This window comes from Neoarius graeffei, chromosome 27 (genome assembly GCF_027579695.1).
Source record: "Neoarius graeffei isolate fNeoGra1 chromosome 27, fNeoGra1.pri, whole genome shotgun sequence".
In the NCBI taxonomy this organism is placed as follows: Eukaryota; Metazoa; Chordata; class Actinopteri; order Siluriformes; family Ariidae; genus Neoarius; species Neoarius graeffei.
The window spans coordinates 40,935,722-40,951,715 of record NC_083595.1 but is presented as its reverse complement, the minus strand read 5'-3'; the positions used below and the strand labels follow the sequence as shown (position 1 = coordinate 40,951,715).

At 43.1% G+C, this 15,994-nt stretch overlaps 1 protein-coding gene across 2 annotated transcripts in view; it reads right to left on the bottom strand.

The window, feature by feature from the left end:
* itga11a (integrin, alpha 11a) overlaps positions 1–15,994 on the bottom strand; it is a 133,037-nt gene that overhangs the window by 87,998 nt on the left and 29,045 nt on the right. For both annotated transcript variants that reach the window (XM_060912055.1, XM_060912056.1), the window contains exons 3-5: positions 4,245–4,357; positions 3,671–3,762; positions 217–331 (exon numbers count right to left, since the gene is read on the bottom strand). In XM_060912055.1, the coding sequence (XP_060768038.1) occupies positions 217–331; positions 3,671–3,762; positions 4,245–4,357 (320 nt within the window). The remainder of the gene's footprint in view (positions 1–216; positions 332–3,670; positions 3,763–4,244; positions 4,358–15,994) is intronic.

Sequence of the window (15,994 nt, the reverse complement as noted above, 5' to 3'; positions counted from 1 at the left end):
CCTACGAAATTAGGTGTACGATGGCATTCGAGCTTTGTAGCTTTTCAGCGTTTCAGGAATATAATTTTAAATTATTTTTGATTGCTCACATCTCGAAAATGTCATGCTGGCCATGATCAAAAGGGAATCTAGAAATACCACATAAAGGTCCCCACCAAAAACAAAGGTGCCTAGTTAGGTCAAGGTTCAGGAGGTGTGCAGGTGTGCTGAGCTTACTTTGGAAAGCTGGAGCGATGGTGCGTGAGAATTTAAAGCTGGCATTGACCCTGGAGCAGATTCCTGTGCTGTAGTAGGAGCTACCACATTCATAAGACCAGAGAGGACCACATGCCTGAAAGTCAAAGAGCTCCTTTAGTTTCCCTGCAGATTTCTATGCTCAGATATATACTTTGCTGTCGAACAGGAGACAGGCACATACCACAGCTGTAGCATATACAACAGTATTTTACTTATGGTTGAGTGAACGATTTGCATTTACAGTTGTACTTCATTAAAGGGGTACTCCAGTGTTGTTCAATCTAATCTCCATCTACCACATTATTAACGATTGTAAATTCTCATCTCATCTCATTATCTCTAGCCGCTTTATCCTTCTACAGGGTCGCAGGCAAGCTGGAGCCTATCCCAGCTGACTACGGGCGAAAGGCGGGGTACACCCTGGACAAGTCGCCAGGTCATCACAGGGCTGACACATAGACACAGACAACCATTCACACTCACATTCACACCTACGGTCAATTTAGAGTCACCAGTTAACCTAACCTGCATGTCTTTGGACTGTGGGGGAAATCGGAGCACCCGGAGGAAACCCACGCGGACACGGGGAGAACATGCAAACTCCGCACAGAAAGGCCCTCGCCGGCCCCGGGGCCGGGGCTCGAACCCAGGACCTTCTTGCTGTGAGGCGACAGCGCTAACCACTACACCACCGTGCCGCCCTCGACTGTAAATTACAACAGATAATTTTGACATGCTTTTCCATGCTGATAAAACATTGTTTAAATAGAACTCATCCATACTATAAGCCTAAAAGCAGTACGTAGCTGTAATGAGAGGTTTAAAATTCACAACTATATAATGCTAATTATTCTATCCACATTCACTGGATATGAGCAATTGCGCGCTCTGATTGGCTACTCTACTACTAGGATATCAGCTCACATACCATGAGTAGATAAAAACAAAATGGTGGCTTTGTTATCAAGTATTTAAAAGAAACAGAAATTGCTAAAAGAATATAGGTTTTTTTATTCAATATCTCCTGTTCCACACTCCAGCCCAGTTGGTGGCGGTAATGCACCTTTAAGTTGGTTTGCCAACCACCAAAAAAAAACCCTAAAGAAGAAGAAGAAGACGAACGAAATGGCGGAACGTGTTACTGAACCAACCGAGGACGAAATAAAAACTCTACTTGAAAACAAAACCCCCCAAATTACAAAAACAACAACAAACCCCAACAAAATATGGAATGAAAGTATTTGATGGTAAGAACACATCTTTTTTTTATTTTTCAAGAATTATTATTCTAGCATTTTTCACAAATTGCTAGTCATTTCACCGGTTTGTTTACATTCTAAGTGGAAGTGATTCTGTTGGACATTTTGTATAAAGGTTTTATTTATCGAATTTGCAAAAAATTTAAATAAAAATGCTCTGTTTTCTCAAAATCCAGTGAATGTGGACAGAATAAAACAGTTATTCTACTCAATCTCATCGTACATGGCTTATAGCCAACTCGGTGCGTCAGCTCATGTATGACTTGATTTTGTGGAATAACTGTTAATTATCTAATAATAAAGGTCCTAGAAAGACAGACAGCCATGAGAGTCTTACCAACACAGTTATTCTATTTATTTCTTTAACTTTACAAAATGAAAAAAATATATATATCTGGTTATTCATGCATTGTTGAAGTTTTTGCATGATGAAATGAAAAGTCAGACACACCCTTGTTTACTTTTGCTAGCTGCATTGAAGATGTTGGTCATTCTTAATGTCAAATTCTTCCATCTTAATTAATAATTTCATTTCTGAATACAGACAGTATACAGATGTAAGACTTTAAAGGTCCCATGGTGTGAAATTTTCACTTTCTGAGGTTTTTTAATGTTAAAATGAGTTCCTCTGACCTTTTTAAGTCACCCCAGTGGCTAGAAATTTCATAATGTGTAAACCAAACTATGCCCAACATTTAAGAATGGCGCGTCAAAACGGCGCGTTGATAAGCTCTTCCCTTTACTATGTCAGCAAGGGAGATGATCCCCACGCCCCCCCTCTGGATTCCCACCCACTGTATGGATTGCCCCGCCCAGTTGTAGTGAGGAGACCATAGAGGACACAACAACATGGCATCACCTAAGCGAGCGAAACATGGAAATTGCGCTGTACATGGATGTGACAACACAGAAAAGAGTCTGTTTTTACTGCCGACGGGAGAGCCCCTGAAGACGCAGTGGCTTAATTTTATTTACTTCAATAATACGCCGTCGAGTCTACCTAAGACAGTATATGTTTGTCGGAAGCATTTTCCTGAGGAATGTTTCCACAACTTGGGACAGTACAGGGCAGGTTTTGCACATCAACTGTCACTGAAGCCTGGGTCCGTACCAAGCATCCCTGCCGTATCAGCAACAAACACCGAACAAGTAAGTGTATAACTGGTCGTTTTGCCGTGTTTTAAAATCGGTGCGTTAGCCTAGCAATGGCTACATTAGCTGTGCAGCTAACCGCTTCCTGCAGTTAGCCAGGTAATCTGCGCTACAAAACTAAAGAGCATACAGCATGCTCTGTTAAACTGAGTTTAGTCTGGAAATTGACTGTAACTTATGAACTTATGTTTGACTATTGCTCCGCAATGCATGTCTTCTGTTGGATAAGCGCTATGTTGCTGTAGTTGCTGCTTCTATCCTCTTTGGTTATGGAGTGCGTGTTCAAGCCTAGGGTATTATACGTTCGTAAACTACCACTCCGAACACTCTCACTCTCTGTTCTCTGTGTCACGTTGAGTTTACGAAAGGAGTCCGAGGGAGAACGGGGTTTTGTCTTAGCAGCGTGGCTACAGGCGCTGATAGCAGCGAGTATGTGTGTGTGCAGCTTGGTCAAGCCCCTCCCCCTCCCCCCATGGCCCGCCCCCACCCTCTACCCTTCCCCGCCTCCTGCTTCTCATTAGCAAAACGACGCACTGGTAAAAGCGCTGAAATGGGGCTTTCTCCCAGGAGGCTATATTTACGTGCCGAGGGTTCATTTCGAGAAAGGCTGCGGATATAACATCCGGAAGCCTCCACGAGCCCGTTTAAAGCATCAACAAACCACCATGCCATGGGACCTTTAAGAATATGTTTTATAAATCCTGCATAAACAGCTTCCTTTATACTTTCATAAATGAGTCCCAAGGAAATGGGTCCTCCATTCTCTTTTGTCAGCACAGAAAAACTTGTCCAGGCAAATGACCTACATATTACAGATGCAGTGGATAGGAACAAGGTTAAAAATGCTGAAGCATTTCTTTAAAGCTCTTAAATAAATCAAATCCTTTTATATTTTCGGGGTTATTCACGGTCCACCCATCTTACATCAACATTTGAGAGTTACCTGGGCTTGAACAACTAAGCAATTGTGTATGACACGAAGATGGAGGAAACTTCAGAAACCTTTTCACTCTTTAACTCACCACAAAGCTGTTGTCTTTAGGGTTGGAGGTGAGCGTCATCCCTAGTCTCATTCTATCTTTACGTTCGGAGACATTCGTCAAAGATATCTTTCCTTAAAGAAAACGAAAATGCACCATGAAACAAATTTTTAAAACAAGGCAAACAAAAAAATTGAGAGACTTTGCATCATAAACGCCTGACCACATTAGATATGTCCCATATGTCATTTTCAGTCTGTCTAGCCAGTGTTAGCAAAATCCACAGCCTGCAGACTCTGTAAGCTATATAACACCCACACAAACACACAGTGTCCACATACTGCTGCATCCACATATACAATCTCACACAGATGTGTGACACATGCATGAACAGATGTGGAAATGTAAATAAACAGAGGAAAGAATGAATCACAGTAATGGTCCCCCCTATAGCTTTTCACACCAAAAGCTGCCTGGTTACACTTTACCCAAAACCACATCCCTAAGATTAACCCACTTGTCAAAGAGACGTTTTGTGATGTAATAACCCTGGCACTGTAACGAGTTATGATGCCTCTACAGGTATAAATCACAATGTGTAGTGGAGATAAAGTACCTAAATTGAGCTTTGTGCAGCTGGGGCCTGGAACTCTTCTGCTTAATGAACATTTATACACATCACCTGTCTTCTGCTGGCCATTTGTTTCCAATGGAGCTCCAACCAACAACCTAAAGAAAATGTACACACAGTTGTTTTTTCAAGATAACAAGTGGTTCATAATAGAGTTGTAATGGTGTACTGTTTGGTGTACATGTCTACTTTGTTCAACAATACTCTTCCCGCTTTGAATATGTACTGAATATGAATATGTTCTTCTGAATGAACAAATACAAATGATGTGTGCTATTAGCTTTAGTTACTTTTTTACAAAGTTTGCTCGAAAGGCTCACAGGGTATCTGGGTGAGACTAGGTGTACATCGGGATTGGGATCCTGCAGGACACAACAAAAAAGCTACGCAAGTGGGAGGTTTTTAATTGCATGTAGGTGCAAGCAGCCAGATATGAAGCTTGTGGACAGAGAAGACTGTGTTTGAACAGGAACAGCATTTATTCATTAATCCTTAGTAACTGCGGTGGCACGGTGGTGGAGTGGTTAGCACTGTTGCCTCACAGCAAGAAGGTTCTGGGTTTGAGCCCAGTGGTTGACGGGGGCCTTTCTGTGTGGAGTTTGCATGTTCTCCCCGTGTCTGTGTGGGTTTCCTCTGGGTGCTCGGTTTTTCCCCACAGTCCAAAGACATGCAGGTTAGGCTAATTGGTGGCTCTAAATTGACCGTAGGTGTGAGTGTGAATGGTTGTGTCTCTATTGGCCCTTTTCCACTACTCTTTTTCAGCTCACTTCAGCTCGCTTCAGCTCACTTCAGCCCGACACGGCTCGCGTTTCGACTACCAAAGAACAGCACGACTCGGCTCGCTTCAGCCCTGCTTAGCCCCTAAAACTCGCACCGTTTTGGAGTGGGGCTGAAGCGAGCCAAAGCGAGCCGAGTGGGGCTGGGGGCGTGAGCAGACACTCCCCTGTGCACTGATTGGTGAGGAGGAGTGTCCTCACATGCCCACACACGCCCCGCGAGCACGCTGGGATCTGTAAACACCGTAAACCCGGAAGAAGAAGAATTACGAGAATTTCTGAAGCCTTATGCGCCTCGCCTCATCTATACGCTCTTGCCAGTATCTGTTGGCGTTGTCGGTGACAACAAGCCACAGAACCAAGATCAGCAACACTAACGACTCCATGTCCTCCATGTTTATTGTTTACTATTCGGGTCGTGAGACTACCGCTTAAAAGATCACTGATGTCACTGTTTGCGCTGCTTAACGACATCACGTGACGTCCACCCACTTTCGCTAACTCCACCCAATGTGTCCACCCACTTCCAGCCAGCACGGTTCAGCGCGGTTGTAGTCGAAATGCAACTCCAACAGCCCCACTCAGCTTGATTCAGCCCAACTCAGCACGGCACGGCTCAGCCCAACTCAGCCACGTTTGTAGTGGAAAAGCGGCATATGTGTCAGCTCTACGATGATCTGGCAACTTGTCCAGGGTGTACCCTGCCTCTCATCCATAGTCAGCTGGGATAGGCTCCAGCTTGCGGTTATGGATGGATGGATATTTATATATGGGGGAGCTATGGCCTAATGGTTAGAGACGCAGTTTTGCTAGTTCAATTCCCTGGACCAGCAGGAATGGCTGAAGTGTCCTTGAGCAAGGCACCTTACCCCAGGCTGCTCTGGGTATGTTGTACATCACTCTGAATAAGAGCATCTGCTACTGTAAATGCCTGTAATGTAATGTTTTTTTTTTTTTAACTTTGAGGGTTTTTTTTATATGTTGAAATGCTATGTTTACAGGATTTAACCTAGAAGGGTTGTAGCTTGTTTATATTTTCAGAAATAGAACCGCTTACATTTGTTTTCAAGTGTTTTTGGGGGCAGAGTGATGGGGTATGTATAAATAAATAATGATTCAAGTTTTAGCTGCGCACACTTTAAGTTTAACTCCAGTATAGATATTTGCAGCACTAAACATATACAGTGTAATATATCATAATTTTTAAAGATATAAGATGACATTGATACACAAGCACAAAAACAAACAACCCCCCCCCCAAAAAAAAAGTTGTTTTTCAATGGAAAAGTTATTATTATTATTATTATTTAATTGATTTATCTTGGGGGCAACACACTGGTACAGTGGTTCGCACTGTGACCTCACAGCACGAAGGTTCTGGGTTCAAACCTCGCGGCTGACTGGGGTCTTTATGCATGGAGTTTGCATGTTCTCCTTGTGCCTGCATGGGTTTTGCTGTGGCTGCTCCGGCTTCCTCCCACAGTCCAAAGACATGCGGATTAGCTCACCCAGCTACTCTAAAGCTGTGTTCACATATATACCGGTACGAAAGTGGTATAACTGTATCGATACAAAGTATACCGGTACAGTTTAGTGCATCTGTCCACACTAGCGAGAAATGTTTGCGGTTTTCTTTCACGGTAGTTGAAATGCATGTGCGCAAAATGTTTCCGTGGTTACCGAGTAACTTCCTTCCGAGAATATAGCGGATGAAACAACGTGTGTGTGCTTTTTGTTGTCAATGTACAGTTTTTATACAATGTACAGTCAATTTATATTTCATATTAAAACATCTATGTAAATTAATACATAGAAAGCCTGGCCAGGCGCTGAACGTTCTTCTGCCTTCACTTTAAGAGAAATTCAGGGCGAGCATGAGCCTAGGTTCTTCCCTGTCACTCACCCTGTCACTGTCACACGCACACACCTTCTCACTCCCTATCCTATGGATATAGTCCCTTTAACCCTTTGGTGACTGACCCCTTGAAAATGGTTCCTCCAGGAACGATGATGTTTCAGTTGTCAAGACAACGGAAAAACTAAAATACAAAAACAGAAAGATACGTCACAATGCCCTTGTGCACAAAACAAAATGCTCTTGTATTTTAGTTTTTCTGTTGTCTTGACAACTGAAACGTCATCGTTCCTGGAGGAACCATTTTCAAGGGGTCAGTCACCAAAGGGTTAAATCACGTGCTCGTTTTTTGAATGGAGACGCGGAAAGAGGAATGAACGGGGGTAGACGGAAGCCGGTACGCCAACATTCTGATATCCTCCAGAATTCTTTAATGGTCCAGAATAAATTGAATGCTACACGTTGATGGATTACTTTGTTCTTCTACGCCAGGGGTGGGCAATTATTTTTTCCATGGGGCCACATGAGAAACAGAAAATTTTGTGGAGGGCCGGACCAAAAGGCTGAACTAAATTCTGCATCATGTTAATTGTATTTCTTTATATAAAGCAATAAATAACATTGTTTTTACAAGCTGCTAAGACTGGTAAGAGTATGGAAAAAACGAGGTTGCCTTACAAAAAAAAAAGTAATTTATTCAATCAAATTTCCCAAAACAATGGTTAACAAAATGTGAACGTTTGTACCATTTTTTTTCAGTCACATTCACCCCAAAACACAATAAAGACATCACAATATTGTCTTTCTACTCCAAATATCAAACAAGATACATCATATTATAATAATGATGCCCACATTTGTGGTCTAATCACCTCATTTGGTGTTTTTCAGTTTTTTATTTGTTCAGTGAGAGAAATCTAGTCTCTGTTGGTCTTTAACGAGTGCATCAGAGTCAGGTTGAATGTCTGAGGTGGAGATGCGAAGCACAGCTGACAGATGATCATCAGTCGATTCGGTGTAGGAATCAGATCTACAGATTGGCTTGGGCTCCGGCGCCTGCTGGTGACGTCACACTATGTGACTGGCTGGACCGTTTGAAGGATGACGTACAAGTTTGTGGTTGGTCTGGACAAATTACGGAAGTAGTTATCGCGGGATTAGGTTTCGTGGGATTTCATGTCATGTTCATGTCGCGCGCATTGCGTTTTTGTTGAACACAACTTCAAAATAAAAGCAATGCACATTCAGTCCATGCATGAGGTAAAATTAGAAAATCTGTTTATTTTGTAATTTCTAATTAACCTTACGCGGGCCGGTCAGAATGAACCAAAGGGCCGGATGCGGCCCGCGGGCCGTAAAATGCCCAGGTCTGTTCTACGCCCTTTTTGAGGAATGTATTGTCGGACTTAAACCAATATCTGAAGAGGTGAGATTGCTCCTTTTTTTCCCCTATTTTTGCTAGCGGGATTGTTTTTGTTTTTGGAAAGCGCACGGGCGGTGCGCGGTTTTGGTTATACTGCTTCCGCAGTGTTTGGACTAAAGACTCTGCCCTAAGGGCTATTCTCTCACTCTCTCTCTCACTTTGCACCATTACACAAATATTCACAGTGAAAATATTTTGTAAGCGCGTTTCATGAACCAAGTTATAGGATTTGTTGACAACTCGCATCGAGTTCGTTACACTTCTACCCAAGCACTCACAGTCATGTGGTTGTGACGTCATCGTAAACAAATCCATTCTACTCATCCAGACGACTTCGCAACAGCGCCGTTGCCAGATTTTTCCACTCTGGAACCCGTTCTCAAAAGATTTCGTTTTGGGGCACCCAAAACGCCGGTGCCATGTGGACGCCAGGCCGAAACGATAAACAATTTTATCAGATTCACCTGAATCCATTGCTGTGTGGACAGGGCCTAGGTGAGAAGTGAGAACACACCCAGGATGGAAACTAATCCATGCACACATTCACATCAAGGGGCAACTGATCTGAGCCAATCCACCTGCAAGCATGTTTTTGGGAGGTGAGAGGAAACCAGAAAATCTCAAGAAACCCCATGCAGACTCAGGAAGAACACATCAAACTCTGTTTAGAGCCAGTAACCTGATCTTACCCAGGAGCAAGAGCAATGTAATCCTCCTATTTTATATTAAACTTTGGTCAAATATCTGTCACATTTTGCATTCTCTGCAATTTTTTTACATTGCACAATACCAGAAAAATTCAGTTGAAATCAAGCCATTTGAGGCGAATTGGTCCGCCTCTGAAAAAAATTGCCATTTGGATTTCCCGGGAAACATTGATTTTTGTGACGTCACGTGCGGGATGCCTCCTTCTGAATCCTACGTCAGCGCTGGTTTGTTTGAGAAAACGACCTGGTGGTTTTCTGCAAATTTCTTCAACATTATCACGTAATTATTAAAATGGTTAACAGATGTATCGCAGGAGGGTGTAGCAACACCAATCTTGATGGGATTAGTACTCATCGTTTTCCAAAAGACCGGACAATGAGAGAGAAATGGGAGCGCTTGGTCTACACAGGCTGTGCACTGAAACCGTCCAAGCTCTCGCAGCCTGCTGGCGCTTCCACAGGTGACGTCACCAATCCGGCTCCAGACTCCCTTAGGATTTTTCCAGATGCGTTTTGTTATTTTATTTTTTTCTGCTGTAGACAGATGGCCTTGTGCAAAATTACCCTTCTGGATGAGTGTGTAAAGGGACATACTTTCATATAAAAAAAAAAAAAACTGAAATTGGTCCAGAATATGCACTTTAAGATCAAACCAGGAAACCTGGAGCTGTGAAGCTGCAATGTTATATGGTATGCTGTGCTACCATCCTGCCCACAACGCACCCTGTCATATATTATTCCTTACTTGCCTCTTGGAAACCAACAAAAAGAGCCCAAAGATATCATGTAGCTATCAGTAGACTGCTCACTATTTGCTCAGTAAATGTTAGTAGATTTTTGGTAGCATTGGAAAAAAAGTCCAATACCATGACTAAAATATCAACATTTATCCAGGCAAAAGTGTCTTATGTAGATTTCATGTGTTTTATCTGTGAAAGCATGCATGCAAGAGTGTGTGATATGTAAGGCTCTATGTCTGTGTGCTGTCATCCAAAGGGACACAGCACTAAACATATTATTCCCATTAACACTGGCTTGCAACTGTTAGAAAATAAGAATCTGCTGTAGTGAGAAAAGACACACATACACACACATCAGCAGATCCCTACACACGACATTCAAACGTTGTGGTAGAAAGATTCAACAAGTACTCTTTTGTGACAGGCACACAGCAGGCCTTGTGTTAAACCAAAAACCTCATCGAGGAATCATTTCACCTTCCAGAGAGTACGGCTCTACCAGGAGCCCTTATACGTTCTGCATTTTGTATAGCGGATGCCAAATCTTTGAGGGACTCCAAGGAGGAAGAAAATCCTCTTGAGCTCAACATTACATGACATCTTAAGGGCACTGTGGACCTATAAATGTCAGCAAATAACTTTATAAAGCACTAAGAACATTTGGAGTACCAAACGTTCGGCCTGAGAGTGGAGTTCCCTTCACTAAGGTATTCTGAAACCCCTAAAGAGGGACCTTGTACCTTTAGAGAGTCTATAAAGCCAAAAGAAAAACAACTGAGACAGCAGTAAAGCAATATTAGCTGAAATGGTTCTGTAGGCAGATTAAAAAACAACAAGTTCCTTTCTTCTGGAAAAGCATGACGATTTTTTGACTTTTGCCTGTATTTTATTTGCAAGGAAAATTCCTGCCATCAAATGTTAGATTTTCATTAAAGGAACAGCTTTTGTCTATTTAAGCTGGCAATGAGACTTCTTTGACTGTTCAAAGTGGTCTAATCTTTTAAAGCTTTCCTTCACACTTACAACAATTTATTTCAGTGTATTTGGCGCATATACCTAATAAAACTTGAAGTCTAGTGTTAAGACTTTCTTATCCACCACAAAGCCCTGTGCCACTTAAGTATACATTATCCATGATGATGACAAACGGGTGGGTGCCACGGTGGTGTAGTGGTTAGCGCTGTCGCCTCACAGCAAGAAGGTCCGGGTTCGAGCCCTGTGGCCGGCGAGGGCCTTTCTGTGCGGATTTTGCATGTTCTCCCCGTGTCTGCGTGGGTTTCCTCCGGGTGCTCCGGTTTCCCCCACAGTCCAAAGACATGCAGGTTAGGTTAACTGGTGACTCTAAATTGACCGTAGGTGTGAATGTGAGTGTGAATGGTTGTCTGTGTCTATGTGTCAGCCCTGTGATGACCTGGCGACTTGTCCAGGGTGTACCCCGCCTTTCGCCCGTAGTCAGCTGGGATAGGCTCCAGCTTGCCTGCGACCCTGTAGAACAGGATAAAGCGGCTAGAGATAATGAGATGAGATGAGATGAGAAACGGTTTGGCCTTTCAGCAAGCTCCTAACATGCTTAAACATGTCATGCACATGAACTGCTTGATGATGTTAAGGGGCTTTATATGTATGACAGTAGGGCTTAATGCTGTACACTTGTCTCTTCAGTAGCACAGACGACAGTCGGTCAGTGGACTGACACTCGATACTTGTTTATTACAGATCCAGATGTCGGTGCTAGGCTTCACACCAGAGGTCAAATGTCGGGACCCTAAGCCCTGAAGAATAGCTTCAGCATGCTACACATATACTCCTTTTCTGCAAAAAGTAAACTGAGGTTGAACTTCTTCAACAATCAGCATAGGTCTGGTAACAATATTAACTAAATGGATTCAGATGGTGCTAATATTTTGATGGTCACGGATATTGTGATGATTACTGACATTTTTGCTGTCTCTGCCATTTTATTTTTTCCCCCCATGGAAGTTCAGCTGAGGATACAGATACCGGAGACCTGTGTTACTGAGAGAGAAAGCTGCTATTTTGCATTGATTTATGGCTCTTTTTCAGCATCTCGGCCAAAGACATGGTGAGCTGTTAAACCATTTAGTGTGACTCAGTTGAGTCAAGTGTTCTTCAAGAGGGCAAGAGCACACCTTCTCAGTATGAGTAACAGGAAGCTAATACATGTTCTTCCACAGAACATACATACAACAAAGTCTTGGTTTGGAGAAAAATGTGGTGAGGTCGAAAGAATTAATGTACCATGAATGTTATTCCCATTAGCACATGGAGGGATATGAAGCCAAACTTCTCAGGTAACAAATGTGAAAGTATTGAGAGTGACAAGCTGTTTCAACACTCTCTCTCTCTCTCTCTCTCTCTCTCTCTCACACACACACACACACACACACACACCCCACACCACAATGCAAGCACCCCCAATCTCCAAATTGTGGTCTGAATCTGAATGAGTAAAAGAAAGAACTATTATAGGACATTATGAACATTTTTCCATGGCTCAGAAACATGAACTGGCCCCAACAGAACACTGGAAACCAGTTTTATCTTATTTTCCATCAGCTAAAGTATATTGTCAACACAAAAAGTTACTAAAAGTGCATCATCTGCATCATCATTTGATACACTGATACACTAATTTGGTACAATTAGTCCTGGGTATGATTTTAAACTGCAACCAGTGGTGAGTCTCAGGTCCAGGAGGACTTGAGTATCGGGGAAAGTGGAGTTACCCCTCAATCACCATTGTTCCCAGGTCCACTCTGACCTGGAGTGGTAGCATCTTCCTAGGTTCCAGCTATGGGTTAAATAGTACATCACCAATAAGGCGCTGGCAGCAGGGCGCTTTTTGGTGCAATCTGGCAGATGAACTCAACAGGGTCAATGGCACACCACCAGATGGCATGCAGTAGAGTCACTCAAATGGTCAACAGATAGCATCACTCGGCAAGTCAGTTGTCACTGTGGGGCAACTTCCATACCCATCAGGTCTGTGGCACTTTTGTGGACCACTTGGCATTGGGTCTAGAGGTCCAGAGAGACAACATGATGGGGGCACAACATCGTTTATCTTACCTTACTGTGCAAGGCACTTCATTAGGAAAGGTGAATAGTGTGTGGGAGCTCATGAGACCAGACGTTCCGTGGCGGCTCGGTCGGGCTGTTCTTGCCGCCACTGCAGACGGCTCTGTCGCTCTGGTGCGGGCCTCGCAGCCCATCTGCATTTCTGCACATCCTAATGAAGCAGTCATCATCACTAGTGATGGACAGCTGACAAATTTAGTACAATGATATCACTGTCCATATATATAATATACTATCCACATGGAAGAAGTGTTAGCCGTGTTAGCCCCGTGATAGATTAGTGACCCAGCCACATTGGTTCCCTGATTGGCTCCCAACTTTTTGCCCAATGTCAGCTGGGATTGGCTCCAGCTTCCCTTCCCAACCCACAGTGGATAAGTGGTATATAAAATGAGTGAATTAATTAATTTACAGATTTTTTTTGTAAATTATACAGGCAAGTTTTAAAACAACATGCACCATGTCCACATTTCAACCAATTTTGACATCATGTTGTTTTTTTTTTCCTATTTTCTCATTTTTCAGTTAGTCAATAAATGGAAATGGAAAATGAATCAGACCATGGTGGTGTAGTGGTTTGCACTGTCGCCTTACAGCAAGAAGGTTCTGGGTTTGAGCCCAATGGCTGATGGGGGCCTTTCTGTGTGGAGTTTGCATGTTCTCCATGAGTTTGCGTGGGTTTCCTCTGGGTGCTCCGGTTTCCCCCACAGTTCAAAGACATGTGGTTAGGTTAACATGGGGCAGCCATGGCCTGAAGGTTGGGCTGAATTGTCCTTGAGCAAGGCACTTGACCCCCAACTGCTCCCTGGGCGCTGTATTTCACTGTCTGTGCTTGAGTGTATGTGTGATAAATAAAGGCTTCTTGTCTTGTTGGTTCCTATCTTGAGTGGGTACTAAAAGCTATGTAACGAGAATACTCCTCATCAACAGAAAAGCACAGTTCAATTGTTCATGGGCCAAAGTGTCTGGTACTTTGTGTAGTATAAATATGCCTTATTTGTGATTTGACACCATCCATTTTAATGAATTAAATGTAAAGGTGACTTTAAAAATTTGCAATACCTATTTGAGGTAACACTATAATTTGGATGGTCTACAACATCCATCAACAAGCCACCTACAGACAATAACCTTCCAGTTGACTGTCATGAACCAGCCCATTAACAGCTTCTCCAATTTATCTCATCTCATCTCATTATCTCTAGCCGCTTTATCCTTCTACAGGGTCGCAGGCAAGCTGGAGCCTATCCCAGCTGACTACGGGCGAAAGGCGGGGTACACCCTGGACAAGTCGCCAGGTCATCACAGGGCTGACACATAGACACAGACAACCATTCACACTCACATTCACACCTACGGTCAATTTAGAGTCACCAGTTAACCTAACCTGCATGTCTTTGGACTGTGGGGGAAACCGGAGCACCCGGAGGAAACCCACGCGGACACGGGGAGAACATGCAAACTCCGCACAGAAAGGCCCTCGCCGGCCCCGGGGCTCGAACCCAGGACCTTCTTGCTGTGAGGCGACAGCGCTAACCACTACACCACCGTGCCGCCCTCTCCAATTTATAATTGTTGATATTTAGTAGATAATATAAAGTATATCAACTTGTCTTTCAAATACAGTAGCATCTATTAAACATCTGTTGTGTGATTATTTTACATCTCCTAGACATGATACATCTCACAAGTGCAAAGCCATTTCTGTGTAACACTCTTTGTGGACTTGACCATTTTAAACTGGATTTATTGGTCCAGCCTGCCAAACCATCATCAAGAGCGCATGATGATGGTTTGAATGTGGCTGGATAACAGCTATATTCAGTCTTTTCAAGTCCAAAAATAGAGCTCTATGGTCTTCCTGCTGCTTCAGACCCTCATTAAAGCTCAAACAAAGGTCAACACGGGGCATGAAGATTACACTGAAACTCATCACCACATTGTCAGGAAAAAAAAAAAATTGTGATTGAGGCGGCAGGAAAAATACCCAGTCCATGAGGCATATTCATATTTCTTGTGCCATGGACTCACTAATGCTTCAAAGGCACTCCAAATCTAGAAAGGAATTTCTAGTTCATTACGCCTATATATTAAACAGTCATTGCCTAGCAGAAGCCTAATTTTAATTTGCTTTGGCTATGCAAGCTCAGCTTCTACTCATATCTAGACTCAGACAAACGTAAATTGTGTGTACAAAAGGCATTTAAACTTTGTTCAACAAGGGACAGATATCACCACTAAAGGCATTGCATTTCAATGGTCTGTGCAAAAGAATGGAAAATGAAATAAATACATATCAGAAGTGCACATCAGACAAAAACCACTCTGAAGTGCCGCTTTACTAAGCTCTAACCAAAATCAGCTGTGTTTCCACTCCTGAACTGCTCCTCACTCACAGGTCCTTTATTGAGTAATTCCCTCCTTTTCGTTCTCTCTGAACTCGGATTCTGTTCCCATCTAAACAGACTGAGTAAATGGTGACAGCAGAAATACTGCAGGAGTCTGTGAACTGAATGTTTTTGGCATTAGTTGTGCTGATATTGAAATGGCTGATACAGACATGCGTGGAAAGGTTCCTGTAACCAGTGCTATTGACTGCATTAATAAACCACAAGTAGTATTAACAAAGAAATACAGCTGCATTAAATAATGTTTGTTTGTTTTTGTCCATGACTAGAACTATGCATTCTTAGAAAATAAAGAAGCCTTTATTTGTCACATGCACACTCAAGCACAATGAGATTCATCCTCTGCATTTAACCCATCTGAAGCAGTGAACACACGCATGCACACATACAAGTGAGCAATGAGCACACACACATACCCAGAGCAGTGGGCAGCTATGCTACAGTGCCCAGGGAGCAGTTGAGGGTTAGGTGCCTTGCTCAAGGGCACTTCAGTGCAAGGCCACCCCATGTTAACCTAGCCGCATGTCTTTGGACTGTGGGGGAGACCGGAGCACCTGGAGGAAACCCACGCAGACACGGGGAGAACATGCAAGCTCCACACAGAAAAGCCCCTGTTGGCTGCTGAGCTTGAACCCAGAACCTTCTTGCTGTGAGGCGGAAGTACAAACCACTACACCCAACAGTCAGGTGTAATGCTGCCCAAAGTACCTTACTGTACCTTAAAGTA